General features: G+C 40.9%; 1 protein-coding gene across 1 annotated transcript in view; it reads left to right on the forward strand.

The window, feature by feature from the left end:
• smad1 (SMAD family member 1) overlaps positions 1–13716 on the forward strand; it is a 64262-nt gene extending 50546 nt beyond the window's left edge. The window contains exons 6-7 of the mRNA XM_078406172.1: positions 4351–4607; positions 9750–13716. Of these exons, the coding sequence (XP_078262298.1) occupies positions 4351–4607; positions 9750–9893 (401 nt within the window). The 3' untranslated portion in view covers positions 9894–13716. The remainder of the gene's footprint in view (positions 1–4350; positions 4608–9749) is intronic.
• Positions 13717–17608: the final 3892 nt, after the last annotated feature.

Below are 17608 nucleotides of genomic sequence, written 5' to 3' on the forward strand. Positions count from 1 at the left end.
AGCTTACTAGCCAACCCATCTATTTTAATATCCAAGCCATTTATACATATCACAAACACCAGTGGTCACAGCACAGATTCTTATGGAATACCATCAGCCAGAACAACACCTTTCTACCACTATCTTCTGACATCTGTGGATTGGACAGTTCTGAATCCAAATGAACAAATCACTGGCCCCATCCCCGAACTCTAACCTCCGCTACATCGACGACTGTATTGGTGCTACCTCTTGTACCCATGCAGAACTCACTGACTTCATGCACTTCACTACCAATTTCCATCTCTTAAATATACTTGGACTATCTCTGACATCTCCCTACCGTTTCTGGACCTCACCATCTCCATCACAGGAGACAGACTAGTGACTGACATCCACTATAAACCCACTGACTCGCATAGCTATTTGGGCTACACTTCTTCCCACCCTTTCTCCTGCAAAAAGTATCCCCTACTCCCAATTCCTCCGTCTACGCCGCATCTGTGCCCGGGATGAGGTGTTTCACACTAGGGCATCAGAGATGTCCTAATTTTTCAGGAAACGGGGCTTCCCCTCTTCCCCTCCCCTCCCCTTTCTGTGTTCCGCAGAGACCGTTCCCTCCGTAACTCCCCGGTCCACTCGTACCTTCCTACCCAAAACACCCCATCCCCGGGCATTTTCTCCTGCAACTGCAGGAGATGCAACACCTGACCCTTTACCTCCCCCCTCAACTCCATCCAAGGACCCAAACAGTCTTTCCAGGTGAGACAGAGGCTCACCTGCACCTCCTCCAACCTCATCTATTGTATCCGCTGCTCTAGATGTCAACTTCTTTATATTGGCGAAACCAAACGCAGATCGTTTCGCACAACACCTTCGCTCAGCCGGCCTTAACCAACCTGATCTCCCGGTGGCTGAGAACTTCAACTCCCCCTCCCACTCCTAGTCTGACCTTTTTGTCATGGGCCTCCTCCAGTGCCTTAGTGAGGCCCACCGGAAATTGGAGGAACAGCACCTCATAGCTTGCAGCCCAGCGGTATGAACATTGACCTCCAACTTTAGATAGTTCCTCTGTCCCTCTCTTCCCCTCCCCCCTTCCCAGTTCTCCCTCTATCTTCCTGTCTCCACCTATATCCTTCCTTTGTCCCGCCCCCTGACATCAGTCTGAAGAAGGGTCTCGACCTGAAACGTTACCCATTCCTTCTCTCCTGAGATGCGGCCTGACCTGCTGAGTTACTCCAGCATTTTGTGAATAAATACCTTCGATTTGTACCAGCATCTGCAGTTATTTTATTACATTAAATCACTGACTTCCATACATCTTAATCTTCAGGGTCAGCCTACCATAAAATAAACTATCTGCTGATGACTGCTCACCATATGAATCAGGGCTTTATTAAAACTATGATGAGGCATTGAAAATGGGGAAGGCATATTGCATTTTTGATGTAGACCAATCATTGAATTAGGGCCTTGTATTGGTAATGCTGGCCTCAAAGACTTGGCATTACAGGCATAACAAATCTAACCTGACCAATTGCAACTTTCATTCCTGAGCTAAGTGGCGAGATGTGTAATCACTTCATAATAGTTCTCTCTTGTTCTGTTCTGGTTTCATCAGAGCCACCTCTGGCCATTAGAATGGTGATCCAAGGTGACCAAGAGCTGAATTGGTACCATGCACGTCATTACTGTTGACATTAAAACAGCATTCAAATGAGTGTAGCATTAAGAAGCCGAGTTTGGGGCAATGATTCCAGTGCCTGGAAATGTACTTGATGTAAATAAACGTGGTGGTGATTGTCGGAAGCCAGAAGTTGTTATTCCAGAAGCTGCTTTGAGGTGTTTTGGTGAGACAGTAAAGCAGGCCCAGTTATCTTTCTACAACTTTGTCTTTAACCTTTACTCCATTATATCAGGAAGCTATTTGTCCAATATTCATATAGACATGTCTGAGGAAATGTGCAGCAGCAAAAGCTGAAAAAAATCTGGATACTATTTGCTCTTGCAAATAAACAGTAATAATTGTCTGGAAGTTCAGAGACATTTGCATTTTTTAAATGTTAATAATCTTTTCAGGGATTGTGATTATGTTCTGACAAATTCAACAGTGTCAGTGCACAAATGCTGTATTTGTAGTTGTAGAGCAAGTCAGAAACATAGGTACTTTGGGGAATACTTTGCCATCAATTTCCCAAAAGGTATCCACTGTACATCAATAAGATCTGAAGTGGAATGCATTAAAGATAACTTGTCACAGTCAGAGCTTGACATTGTTCAAGACAAAAAATATTTGTTGGTCTGAGCTTAAATATCATCTCCCTCTACAGTGTACATTCACTGTTACATATCCCATAGGATGTGCTACCACCTGTTGCCAGTTCATCTTCAATAGACTCCAGAACCCATGATCTCTCCCAGCAGACTGGGTTCTGAAAATCTTCATGCCATACAGCATCCAAGTCACTATGCCTTCTTTCTTAACCGAATGGAACTCCTGCAATTTCCTATTGACTACATTATTAAAGTAGTTTCATTTCACGATACAGTACAATGATTTAAAAAATTTAAAATAATTTGTAAATACGGAGATGGGCAACTTGAGAGTAAAACAAAATAGAGGTATGCATTCTGGCATGTTGAAATTGAGATGCAAAAATAGAAGCTCCAAACTACAATCTTTCAGGGGCTGTAGATTATGGAAATTGTATTGAATGACTGGAGGACCAATAGTGTTCCAATAAGAGAAACTAAGTCTGTGAAGGGTCTCGAACCAAAACCTGGTCTGTCCATTTCACTCCACATATGATGCCTGACCAACTGAGTTCCTGCAATACTTTGTTTTTTGCAGCAGCATCTGCTGTCCGTGTGGCTCCGGTCACGTGTGGCTGCGCCTAACGGCTGCGCCTCTCTGGCAGTCTGTTTGTCTTTTTTTTGTGTGTGTCGGTGTTGGGATGGTTTTTGTTTCTGTTTTTGGCTGTGTATGTGTGGGGGGTGGGGTGGGGGAAACCTTTCTTTTATTGGGTCTCTTCCCCGGGGCGCAGCTCGGCCGCGGGGCCTTCCATCGCCCGCGGGGCCTTCCAGCTCGGCCGCTGGACTTAACATCGCCGGCTCGGCTGCGGGACCTAACAGTGCCCGGCGCGGCTCGGCCGCGGGGCCTTCCATCGCCCGGTGCGGCTCGGCCGCTGGACTTAACATCGCCGGCGTGGCTCGGCTGCGGGACGTTTCAGTGCCCGGTGCGGCTCGGCCGCTGGACTTAACATCGCCGGCTCGGCTGCGGGACGTTTCAGTGCCCGGTGCGGCTCGGCCGCTGGACTTAACATCGCCGGCGCGGCTCGGCTGCGGCACGTTTCAGTGCCCGGTGCGGCTCGGCCGCTGGACTTAACATCGCCGGCTCGGCTGCGGGACGTTTCAGTGCCCGGTGCGGCTCGGCTGCGGGACTTAACATCGCCGGCGCGGCTTGGCCGCGGGACGTTTCAGTGCCCGGTGCGGCTCGGCCGCTGGACTTAACATCGCCGGCGTGGCTCGGCCGCGGGACGTTTCAGTGCCTGGTGTGGCTCGGCCGCGGGGCCTTCCATCCCCTTGCGGGGGCTGTGCATGTCGGTTGCCTCGGTAGGGGTCGAGCTGCCTGTCCGTGGGCGCGGGGGGAAGAGAGTGGAAGTTTTGTTGCCTTCCATCACAGTGAGGGGGTGTTTGGAGTCACTGTGATGGATGTTGGTGTTGGGGTCGTGTGTCCTGTGTTCTTTTCTTTTTTGCTGTGTCTTGTGACTGCTGAAATTTCGTTCGGTATTTATACCGAATGACAATAAAGTTCTGTTATACTGTTATACTGTTATTAATTTGGCTCCTCTGCCATTTTCTGGCAGGGATGAGTGGAGATAATATTCTTTCATAAATGATCATAGTGCCTTTTAATTTGGTCTCCTATAAATGCAGAGTGAATCAGGGTAGGTAATTGGCGTAAATAAATTTTGCACAAAGCCCAGAACTTAAAGGTAAGTTTTGGCCGTGGCCAGATTGATCACTTTGTCCAAGAGGTTAAAGCTATCGATATGAAGCCAGCAGGGCTAAAATATTTCAGAAATGGGAAGAATAATATAATCTCATTTGGAATGCATGGCTTCTGATAATGCTGTGCTCATGGTTTTCAGGTATTGAATTTGATTGTTTTTTTATTATTGCACTTGAGTGTCCGTAGAATATTTTAAATGTATTACCTGCAGATTGCCACAATTTAGAGGAGTTTGAGTGTGCAGTACATTTTATTGAAGATGTATCAAAACATTTCCCAATCAATGAAATACTGTTCTTATTTAATCAAATGTAATTGACTATATTATGGAAAGCAAACTTATGTCTGTTGGCTTACAGGTGTTCATCTCTATTATGTTGGCGGAGAGGTTTATGCTGAATGCTTAAGCGACAGTAGTATTTTTGTTCAGAGTCGAAACTGCAATTACCATCATGGCTTCCATCCAACAACTGTCTGCAAGATCCCCAGTGGATGTAGTTTGAAAATCTTCAACAATCAGGAGTTTGCCCAGCTTTTGGCACAGTCAGTAAACCATGGCTTTGAAGCGGTTTATGAACTTACTAAAATGTGCACCATACGAATGAGTTTTGTAAAGGTAATAAAAATGTCTAGTAACTCTAGTTAATATTTATTAATAAAGGAAGCTAATCAAGTGTACAACAAACAAAGATGAAATAAGTAGAATGGGAGGAGACTTGTGTTCACACAGGCACATTTGGTATTTGGCGATTAGATTGTGGGGCCAAAGTTTAATTTAGAGATACAGCATGGAATCAGGCCCTTCAGACCACCAAATCCAAGCTGATCATCAATTATCTATTCAGAGTTCTAAGTTATCCCAATTTCACATCAACTCTCGACACACTACGAACAATTTAGAGACCAATTAATCTACAACCCCTTTTGGTTACAAAATCTTTTTAGGATGTGGGAGGAAGCCTATGTGGTCAAAGGGAGAACATGCAAGCTCCATTCAGATGGCATCAGAGGTCAGGATTGAACTTGGGTCTCTGGCGCTGAGAGGCAGCAGCTCCACCAGCTGCACCTCTGTGCATCCGTGAATGTTAGCTTCCTGAAGTGAAGCTTCCTGGCACATTTAATTAAATGCTCTAGACCAAATCAGCTGTTTATACTCAAATTCTATAGTTGGGTGTACTATGTTATGATATTGACACAAAGATACAAATGGAGCTATTCTTCTGCTATTCCAGATTTTGTAAAGTGCTCAGCACCTGTTCCACCATTCATTGGACTGCAAATTATCAAATTTTATCTATCTGCCTTGGCTCCTGTTCTCTCTCCTACTAAAATGATGGTTCATAATTTAAAATCGTTACTGTTCAATGCTTTTTGTGGCAGTATCCCACATTTCTATCCACTTTCTATCTTCTCGCTTTAATAGCATGCCTCTGGTTTTAAGTTTGGATCCCTTAGCACTAACCAATAGGAGAGAATTCTGTATATATCCGAGTAACAGCTTCAGTCTAATTACCATATAAAATACCTTGCATTCCATATTCTAGCAAATTGAATACAGTTGGAACCAAATGAATATGGTGTGTATCTATTGTAACCTAATGAATGGTTACTTCACCACTTCCAAGGACATATAGTTTGTACTATTTCAAGGCTTTGTGTACTTTTAGCAATCTTCCATGTAATATTCAAGTTGTCTTGTTAAAGCTAGCAGTTCATTAGTTTTTAAAAAATGGTCCCATTTTAGTGGTCTTTCTATAAGGATCCCTGAATCTCTGGATTTGTACTCTTCCTATCTCTTCACTATTTAAATAACACGCATCTTTTCAGTCCAGATTGGATAACTTCACACCTATTAATAGGCATCTTTCATATTTTTTCCTATTTGTCTATCTATCAATCTATATCTCTTAGTGAGACCAAGTGTTCATCTATACTCTTCTGTTTTTAAGCCAACCTGGACAAGGGACTTTCTTATCCTACTGTATTAATTAAAATAATTAATAATAATGATCTTAGATATATCCTTGTGGGAGACAACTAGTCCTTCTGGCTCCAGTAAATATTAACTTTGTGTGCATTGTTAAGCAGCAGAAACAAAGAATACACTACATAATTCGGTTTGATCTTATTGAATTCAGTCTGAAGAAGGGTCTCGACCCGAAATGTCACCCATTCCTTTTCTCCAGAGATGCTGCCTGTCCCGCTGAGTTTCTCCAGCATTTTGTGTCTACCTTCAATCTTATTGATTATCTTCTGGAAGACTATATTATCCTCCTGCCATCTGCCGCAGCCAAATAAGAACATTTATTAGATATATAAGTTGCTCCTTAAGCACTTATTTTGATGCTCCAATCACATGTTTCTCAACCTTCAGTCTTTCTATGAAAGTCCTTCAGTGAAAGAATCTGAAATTCCCAGCAATTGATAAACTAATGGGTCTATAATTAAACAAGTCCTCTTTTCCTTTCCCACTCAAGAGTAATAGAATCATACAGCACGGAAACAGGCCCTACCCACGGAAACTTTCCCACCCGACCAAGGTGCCCCATTTACACTAGTCCCACCTTCCCATGTCTGGCCAATGTCCCTTTAAACCTTTTTTATCTATGTATCTGTCCATGTCTTTGATGTTGTTATATTAACTGCCTTAACTACCTCATCTGGCGGCTCGGTCCACATATCCACCACCTTATGTGAAAAAGTAGCCCCTCGGGTTCCTGTTAAATCTTTACTTTCTCACCTTAAACCCATGTCCTCTGGCTCTTGATTCCTCTAGTCTTGGTAAAAGACTCTGCATTCACCATATCTATTCCTCTCATAATCTTGTATGCCTCTTAAATCTTCTACACCTCGGCCTCCTGTGATCCAAGGAATAAAGTCCTAGCCTGCCCAACCTCTACTTGTAGGCCCTCAATTTCTGGCAGCATTCTTGTAAATCTCTGCACTCTTTCTAACTTAATAACATCACTCCTATAGCAGGGTGAACAAAACAGAATACAATGCTCCAAATGCGGCCTCACTAATATCTTGTGAAACTGTAGCATAACATCCCATCTTGTTTACTCAATACCCTGGCTGATGAAACCCAATGTACCAAAAGCCTTTTTGTCCACACTACTTGTGACACCAATTTCAAGGAATTATGTACCTGCACTGTGAATGTCTTGCCCTGGTTTGACTTCCCAAAATGCAACACCTTGCACTTAACTGCATTAAACCCCATTAACCATTCCACAGCCCACCTGCCCAACCGATTGAGATCCTACTGTAATTTCTGATAACCATCTACAATACCACCCACTTTAACATCATCTGCAAACTTACTATTCATTAACATTATAGACAATAGGTGCAGGAGTAGGCCATTCAGCCCTTCAAGCCAGCACCACCATTCAATGTGATCATGGCTGATCATTCTCAATTAGTACCCCCCCTGCCTCCGCTATCTTTAAGAGCTCTATCTAGCGCTCTCTTGAAAACATCCAGAGAATTGGCCTCCACTTCCTTCTGAGGCAGAGAATTCCACAGATTTACAACTCTTTGACTGAAAAAGTTTTTCCTCATCTCTGTTCTAAATGGCCTACCCCTTATTCTTAAACTGTGGCCCCTGGTTCTGGACTCCCCCAACATTGGGAACATGTTTCCTGCCTCTAACGTGTCCAATCCCATAATAATCTTATGTTTCAATAAAATCCCCTCTGATCCTTCTAAATTCCAGTGTATACAAGCCTAACCGCTCCAGTCTTTCAACATACGACAGTCCCGCCATTCCGGGAATTAACCTAGTGAACCTATGCTGTACGCCCTCAATAGCAAGAATATCCTTCCTCAAATTTGGAGACCAAAACTGCACACAATACTCCAGGTGCGGTCTCACTAGGGCCCCGTACAACTGCAGAAGGATCTCTTTGCTCCTATACTGAACTCCCCTTGTTAGGTACATTCTCATGATATAAACCACAAACAGCAATGAGCCCAGCGCTGATCCCTGATCTCATTTCTAGTTACAGGCCTCCAGTCTGAAAAATAATTTTTCATCATCTGCTTTCTTCCATCAAGCCAATTCTCTATACAGTTAGCTAGCTCTCCCATGCGATCTTGCCATCCAGACAGCTATCATGCAGAACCTTATCAAACGTCTTACTGAAATCCATATAGACAACTCTTACAATTTTGTCTGTATCAACCTTTTTGATTACTTTAAAAACCTTATGAATCTAATTTATAAGACCCGATCTCCCACGATCTGTAATTGGCCCCTATCAATCCAAATGCATATAAATCTTATCCTCCTGCATCTTCTATAGTAACTTGTCTACTGCTAGAGTTCCCAGGCTTTTCCTTGCAGCCTTCCAGTCTTCTGGCAATTCATCTCTGTCTAGCGATGATTCATATATGTCAGTCAGGTCAGAACTTCTTCCCTAGCTTCCCACAGTGTCCTCTGATATATCTGATCAGGCCCAATAAATTTACCTACCTTCATACGCCTTAAGATGTCCAATAACTCCTCCCCCGCAATATGGATTGTCCTCAAGACATCCCCATTAACTGCCCTAAGTTCCCCAGTCTTTGTCTTTCTCCAGATTAAAAATAGAGGTGAAATACTCATTGAGGACCTTGCCCATCTCCTATGACTCTATACATAGATGACTGCTCATCTAACCTAATTCTGTTCCCTATTCTGTCTCCCTTAATGTATGTATAAAATCTCTTGGGATTTTCCTTAATATTATCTGCCGGACATGTCTTCTGCCCCTTTTTGCCCTCTTATTTCCCTCAGTGTGCTCCTCGGAACATATATGCCCTAAACCCTTGGCATCACACTTTTGAACAGACGCCATTTTCTGGTCAATCCTTTGCCTGCAAAAACCTACTCCAAATGACTTTGACAATTCCTGTCCAACACCATCAAAGTTGGCCTTGCTCCAATTCAGAATTTTAACTTGTTCCCTATCTTTATCCATGGCTATTTTAAAGTTAATAGAACCGTGGTTGTTGGTCCCAAAAGTTCACCCATTGACATTTCAGTCACTTGTACATATTTTGAGTATAACTTCAATTGTTTAATAATCTTTGTCTTGGTTAATAAAGGAAAACATCCCGCAGGCCCTGTGAATCATCATATTGATCTGAATAAGAACAGATTTTTGGGAACGTACTAAGTGCTGTGCAAGATGAATTTGGCTTGCTAAAATGACTCTTGTAAGAAGAAAACCTCTAATGGGCTCTAAATTCTAAGTGGTTGTGCCAGGCCAAAAGACATGCAGGATCTGTAGTAATCACGCACAGAGACGTTTCTAAAATTGGGTGCTGCAGCAGTACGGGCTACCGCCTCATTATTTTAAACTGAAACTGTTGAAACTCCCAGGTTCAAAGCTGACTTTGGGAGCTATGTGTTTGCACATTCTCCATGTCATATGTCATTGGGTGCTCTGGGTTCCTCATGTATGACAAAACATGCAGGTTAGTAGGTTAATTGCCTACTTGAAATTGTTCCGAGTGTAGGTTGGTGGCAGCAGAATTGGGGGAGAAGGTTGATGGAGAAGCATGATAGTTTCTTGTAGGCTTAGTGTGCTTGATAGTCATTTTTGATGCAGTGGGCCCATTGGCCTCTTCCTGTGATATATTGTGTTGTATTAGTGCAAATTGATAATGAAGTTTACTGTAGTTAACCAAATAAATTGTTGCTCTCAGAAAATGTATTTTCTGTGTATTTTAATATTTTAAAAACTCATAATTTTTATTGTTGCATTTTTAGGGTTGGGGAGCTGAATATCATCGACAGGATGTAACAAGCACCCCATGCTGGATAGAGATTCATTTGCATGGCCCTCTGCAATGGCTTGATAAAGTTCTCACCCAGATGGGTTCCCCACATAATCCTATCTCCTCAGTGTCGTAACGGTGCTTGCTGTGCTGCTTCAGAGTGCTCATAAATTCTTGAGTGTTGATTTTCTGGAGTTTGTAATCACTTGAAGGACTTTTAAAATGGGTACATTCTGGACTGTACTAAATGGGAATCTGGAAGTTACTTGACCTTTTGTGACCAATTGTTGGACAAAGATGATCAGTTTTTTTTTAGTCTACTGCTGTTCTTGTGAAAGTGTTCAGTTTACACTGTAGTATTCCACTTCTGCCTAATCTGATGAATTTATATAGGATATGATTTTAGAATGCTAAAATGATGAAAGGTGACCAAGCATAGATAATTCACGAATGTTAACTGTTTTAGACACTAGTTTGTGGTAAAAAATAAATGCAGTCTTTTTCCATTGTAGCACAATTGCTGCATGGTATGCTGTCATTGAAGGTATATTGCATGGATGACTTGCAAAACCTCGATACATTAGGTCACTTTACATCTAAAGTACAATGTGGAAGTGGACCAAATGAGTCTTGTGTGCAACTCTGTCTTAACAAGTGCTGACATCAAGTTTTTAAAATAATTAAATCAGATAGTGTCAAGTTACAGCTTAATTCTCAGTGCATTTCCAAAGTGTATGGATGTACAGGTATGGCGAGATTTAAAGTAGTTACATTTGTCCTCTCTTCAATTGAATTGGGACTTTCAATTTGACAATAGAAAGATGTGGGCCATGTGATCTGTGCTGTTGTTAAATTCAGTATTTTTAACTATTGCATTTAATGTGTACTTTAAGTTTACTAGTACATAAGTTTACTAGTAAGTTCACTTACTAGTAGCTAAGCATTAGTTCAGAGGTTGTTAATTAAACGTTTTTAAAAACACCACTTTGGTAAACAAAAATGTTGTGTATGCATTATTCTGGCTTTGTCACCTTTTATGTGCTAATTTCTCTTTAAAGAGAAGCATTGAGATATTTCTATAAATCCTCTGAGTAGCTGATTAGTGGGTACCAACAGGTTAGATATTTATACAATGATTAAAATGGTCTTGTACATTTTTCTCCAGTTTTATTGATTAAAGTTGGCTGGATATTTGCAATACATTGTTAGTTTTCCAAGTAGTAGGTCAGCTTGTTTTATAAATAATGCTCAATTCTTTTCGGTTCTTATATGCACTTTTACACAAACCTTTGCTGTTGTGCTGTGGAATTGGGAAGCAACATTTATTTTGAGGATTGCAAGTCCTTCATTAGAAACCATGTAAATTGTTTTGTCATGATTTTTAAAGTATATGTTTCCTTTGACATTTTGTAACAAGTTTAAGAATTGCACCACAACAAAATATATGGTAAAATAACTCAAATTCTATCTTTGAAGACATTAAGGACATTTTTATCCAACTAACTCAGATTTGCATTTTTTTGTTCATTTGTTTAAATATTTTATCTATCTTTGGATTAATATTTACTTGTGTGTGCTAGGTGAGCTGAGGGGCAAGGCAGGGGAAAGTTGTGGTTTTCCAAGACAAAGTTATAGATTGTCACCCTGTTCCCAGACCTGTGCAAAATAATCTAACTAAACATAGGAGAAATGAGGTCATAGTTCGTGATTTTTAAACAAAAACTTATTTTGTACTGAATCATCATTGGTGTATGCAAATGTGGTTCATAATAGGAACATTCTAATATGTTGAAATTTCAATGTTCTAAACATCTACAATAAACCATGTAACTGCACTGCAAATGTTGTCATGGTTGAAATTGGTTTATGCCATAATATTGAGTGATTTCTCTCTGATAATACAAACATGTTGCAAAAGAATGAAAATATTTTGAAAGATTTATGAAAACTTTGCAATGACGACTTATAATTCAGTATGATTAATACTAGAATTGGCTTCCGTGTGGTAGGATTCACCACCCTTGACAGTTCAAGCAGAATTATCTTCCAGCATTTTGGACAAGGAGGTGACAATGTCCAATTGTTAGGAGGAATTCTCTGGTTGAGTTTGCAGATCCACATTACCCATTTGGTTGCGTGCACTGAAGTCAAGTCAGCTGCAGGATCTAGTCATTTTTGGGTATATTTCATAATGTTATTCGGCAGGTAGTATAACTGTCCTTAGTTCTTTGGGAATGTTTAGTATTGAGGCATAGGCTCTTGTGCATGTCAGAAACTTATTATATCACAGTGGTCTCCTCAATGTCATTAGGTTATTGGATATTCAGATAGGTTGCTATGCATTTTGTGATGGAGTTTCTGAGTCTTAACGTTGTGTAGATATTTTGGGGGATTCCTTGCAACCTGATCAGTACAAAGAGTATTCTTCTCTAAAATAACTGCTTTCACATAGTCTAAGCAAGGAATATCTTTTTGAAACATGTCTCTCACTTTTAACGAGATTGTTCTGCAAGCTCAAATTTTCTTTTGTGAAAATGGATATTTGGTTTTCTATCAGTCAAGGGAAACCAGATAGCATTTATGATGTGAGCCTTTTCTTTCCCTAACTTTTATAGGGGGTACTCTGTGTGAACTAGGTGCGACTGCTTTAAGGTTGCTCAAATCACCTATGTGGACCCTTGTTTCCTTTTGCCATGTGACCATCACATATTGGCTGTTTGTTTGGACTTGTGGGCTACTGTCTTCTGCTGAGGCCTTATGTTACAACTAGGAAACATGCAGTGCCTTTTGGCGAAAGGTCAATGAATGTCAGTATGAATGACAGTGTATATAAACTAATGGCACCAGCAAATTGTCCACTTAAAATAGTTTAATGACCTGCCTATGGTGCTTAACAATAAGCCGTGTGCTCTACAATGCTGTTTCACCCAGCTGAAAGCCAAGGCTCAGTGACTGAGGATGTGCCTGAGCAGTAATGCTGAATTATTCAGTTGTTGGCCAAAGTATGTTTATGCTGTCATCTGAATATGATAATTTTATCATTTGGGGTCCTTGCCATTTATCCTATTGACAAAATATCATTTACTGATTATTTTGCTCAGGTGGGGTAGTCATTCCATCAAAAACAACATAAAAATGGGTTGGAAACTAATTGAGAACTTTGTACCATAGTCTGTTAAGATAATGTTCTATTGGTAAAAGGGCAAGTCTTGCATTATTTTGTATTATTCTTTCTTCACTTCAACTGTTTCATATATAAATGGTAACTAGTTTAGCTGATTCAATACACCAGTTCCCTCATCCATGAAAGGATTACTCTTTTCCTACTATCATAATGTGAGGTAACTGATTCGAATGGGTTCATCATTTTTGTAAGCATGTTGTATGATTACCTTTCTGCTTGTTGTTTCTCTTGTCTCCATCCACAATAACGCAGTCTGTAAATTGAAGACCCCAGAATTTTAAAGACGAGGAAGACAGCAAAGAAGTGTTTTACAGAGATAACATGTACAAAATAAACATACTTTTCACTCAACAGAAAATTTGGGATATTCTTGTTCTATGTTGTGCTTTGATCGCATTGCATTAAATATTTCAATAAAATTCCATGAATTACCCAAGACCATTTCTACAATGTAACATTTGGCTTCAAGAAGTAACTAATATTATAGTGACATAAATTTATCTCTTGTGCTGTTTAATGGACAACAATTAAAGTTTAAGCTTTAAATGTAAGTTTAAAGTTTATATTTGCCTTTGACTTATACACGTTAATTTCCTGTCTTTGTATGTTTTTACATTCGAGAGTTAGAAAGTACTGGGCCCAAATTTTCCAGTATAGATAAGTGAGGAACTTAATGCAATTGACAATGTAACACACCTCCACCTGTACAGAATTGTAGAGAATCGTACAGCACAGAAATAGGGCCTTTGGCCAAACTTACGCATGTTGCCCATTTACACTAGTCCCACCTGCCAGTGTTTTGCCTATAATCCTTCAATCTTTCCTGTGCATGTACTTGTCTGTATGTCTCTTAAATATTATAATGGGATCCTTTTTGACAAGATTAAGTATTTTCAGAAAAGTACATAAGATTTTCAACGCAAGATTGTATATTGCTTATTTGCAATCAATACATTCTTAGACATTTTTGAAAAGTACGTTGCAGATCATAGCTCAAATTGATGAAAATTGGGTAGGTTAAACAGCATCTGTCAAGGTGGGGGGAAGCAATTGGCATTTTGGGTTGTAAACTTACAACAAAACCAAGAAAATGTTAACAATTAATCTGTTTTAACGGAGAAGTGAGAGGAGTAGGAAGAACAAAAGGAATTTATGAAATGAGGTGGTAGCCAGAGACAGTGAATGAGATTGATGATGAAATTTTGTTTAAAGACAACATGGAAGAGACACTAATGTGAGAAGATGAATGGAAATGAGAAGATAAAAAAATGCTGATGTCTTCCATTTTCTTAGCTGTTTCTGCACCATCACAGTTCACAAAGCTTTCATTCAAGTGTGGAATATCTTACTAGTTATTACTTTCATCCCCTTGCTTCCCAACCTGAACAAAAATGAGTTTTCACATGTCCTGCCTTCCATCACATTAAATTCCACATTCAGCAAATTATCCTCTTTCTACCACCAGTCACAAATTCCCCTTCACTCTTTCAACATTCTAAAGGGACTGTTCCTACCACAGATTTCGGGTTCATATTTCTAACTTCAACATCTTGCAGCACCTTCCCATGCAACTGCAGCACCTATCCTTGTACCTCTGTCCACTAATCAGGGATACAAACATTGCTTCAAACAACAGTAATTGTATTACTGGCATTTGGTGCTCATGATGTAGTTTCTCATTTTGGAGAAGCCATGTGCAGCTTGGGTGGCAGCTTTCTTGGATAATTTTCTTTAGACCTGGAGGTTGACCCTGAGTTTCCAATTACCTGTTGTGTTTATATCTGTCAATTTTCCACACTTTGATTTTGTCTCTGTCCCTTCCACTTCCAGCAAAGTCCAATGCAAGTTAGTGAAGAACATCTTGTCTGCTGACTGGGCAAGTTATAATCCTCGGGATTCTATTTAATTCAACAAATAAGGGCAACCAGTCTTTCCGGTTTGTATTAGAACTGGCCAATTCTCAAAAACTCAAGTTGTAATGTTCATTCTTTTACTTCTCTGCCCACTGTTATGGTCAGACTTGGTTCCAGCATCTTCTGTTGTTTGGATTTTGAGGAGGTGCAGTTTATTTGATTTTTAGATATATCCCCATGCATTGTATGTAAAGGAGCTTAGATGTCAGCATTATGTATTAGCCTTCCCTCAGTATCCTTTACATTGATTGCACCCTGACTGTCCTGCAGTATATACTCCTGGACTTTAGAATGTACTCGAGGAATACATTTACTTTAAGAATACAGTGAAAGTCTAATCTTTTTTCAACATGCAACCCCAGTAGTAGGGTCCGAATTCTTGTCTTACCTGTAAGCACACTGGGGTCCTACATTCCCTTGAAACTTAACTGGGTTCACTGGAACCCATTGTCAATGGACTATATCAAAGTCTGTATTTACAATATGGCTGGCTCCTTTATAGATCTGGCTGCCATGTGCTGATAACATGGTGGTTGGTCCTCCTACGAGATTGACAGAGAAACCCCTTGTTCAGGGGTATCTCAATGTTCATTGATAAATTCTTAAAGGAATCTGGATTGCTGAATGGAGACCATGGTCATTGAAGCTTCCAGCAGCCTTTCAGGGAACCAGATGTACATACTGATGTAAGATTGATAGTTTGATGATCACTAAGTGAGTCTGCCAGTCCAGTTGCTTTCAAACCAGGAAAGAGACACTGACCATATGGTCTGTGGGTCAGATAATATTGTGCTGCATTTTAAAAAAAAACATATGCCTTGAGTATTAGAATTATAGAGTGATATGGTGTGGACACAGGCCCTTCAGCTCAATTTGCCCACATCGGCCAACATGTCGCAGCTACAATAGTCCCACCTCCCCGTGTGTGTGGTCCATATCCCACCAAACCTGTTGTATCCATGTACCTGTCCTAACTGTTTCTTAAGTGTTGGGATAGTCTCTGCCTCCACTACCTCCTCTGGCAGCTAGTTCTGTACACCCACCACCCTATATGTGAAAAGGTGAATAACTGGAAATTAAAAACTGTTTTCTAAACTTTGTAATTTCAATGTTCAATAATTTGAATCTATTCATGAACTAAAATGGCAAGTCTAGAGATTTTTTTCTTGTTAAAATATTCCTCCCACCAACCCAATTTTGTGTGGAAATGTATGTATGGTGAACTGTGGTTTAACACAAGCTACTGGATACTTTTGACATTTTAAAGCACAATGTAGACTGAAACACTCGAATGGGAAGCAAGTGATAGAACAGTCACGTAGGTGACTATGTGTTTAATGTGCCCTAATCTGGCAGACATTGTGTGGATGCAGTATGATAACCATTGTGTGCTGTGACTTTCCAATGAAGGGTATCATATCCTTTTCACGGAGCAGGGGATAGACTCAAAATGCTGGAGTAACTCAGCGGAACAGGCAACATCTCTGGAGAAAAGGAATGGATGATGCTTCGGGTCGAGACCCTCTTTCAGACTGAGTATGGAGAGGAGTCTAGAGATATGGAAGGGTAAGGTTTGGAAAAGGCAGATCAAAGCAGATGCTGGTAAAGAAATGTAGAATGGTTCATTGTTAGCTGAGGGGAAGATGACAATGAGGCATACACAATAAGTAATATTTAATCAGGAGATTGGAGAACTAGGAGGGGGTGGGGAAGAGGGGGAAAGTAAGGGTTACTTGAAGTTAGAGAAATCTAAATACTGCTGGGTTGGAATCTGCCCATGAGGGCAGATGAGGTGCTGTTCCTCCAATTTGCGTTGGGCCTCACTGACAGTGGAGGAGCCCCAGGATAGTAAGGTCAGTATTAGAATGGGAGGGGGAGTTAAAGTGTTTAGCAACCGGGAGATCACATCGGCCTGGTCGAGTGGAGCAGGGGTGTGGGATTATTATTGATATTATTATGGAACCTGAAATGGCTTGTGTGAGATAACAGGTAATTCCTGGACATTATTAAAACGATTGTGCAGTATAATATAAAATCTGTCCATGTTTGTTCATTTATAATGTTTAAATATGTAACTAAATTTGTAATATTTGTACTGTTAACCATGTGGCATCCATGTAGAAAAGCAGATGCAGGATGCATAATGATGCTGGTTGCACGAGAATTGCTCAAAGCAATTGCTGTATGTATTCTATCTATAAATCTTTAAATTCTGAACTGAATACTCATCTTTGCGGTATATCGAATATTCGTTTGGACTTCTACAGGTGTGGACAGAGCATATTGACGCGATGCAACACAGCCTGGTTCAGCAACTGGGTCAAGGAGAGTACAAAGTGGTCGACATTACCCTGTCCATCACAGATACTGAATTCCCGACCATCAAAGGAATCTGTTAAAAACAGCAAATAACATAGATGCACACCACTCTGGCCACTCAGTAGGTCAGGCAGCATCTATGGAGAACATGGGCAGGTGCCCTTCTTCACTCCCGGTCTGAAACGGCCTGGAATCCAGGTGAGTCGACTTTTCCAGCTTGCTGGCGGCCGGGGACGAGATGAGGCCAGACAGTCATTGGCCGCAGCCTGCAGGCGGCTTGAGTGCAAATAAGGGTTGGCGGCAGGCACGGCATGGGAGAGGTCAGGATGGCGGCGTGGACCAGGGGGTTTCGTGGCAGCCCGATCTGGCAGTGAAGGTCAATCCATTAAACCAGAGGTCCGCAAAAACGAGCGTTTACTGTAACCTGAGCAAAAC

This window comes from Rhinoraja longicauda, chromosome 1 (assembly GCF_053455715.1).
Source record: "Rhinoraja longicauda isolate Sanriku21f chromosome 1, sRhiLon1.1, whole genome shotgun sequence".
Classification (NCBI taxonomy): Eukaryota; Metazoa; Chordata; class Chondrichthyes; order Rajiformes; family Arhynchobatidae; genus Rhinoraja; species Rhinoraja longicauda.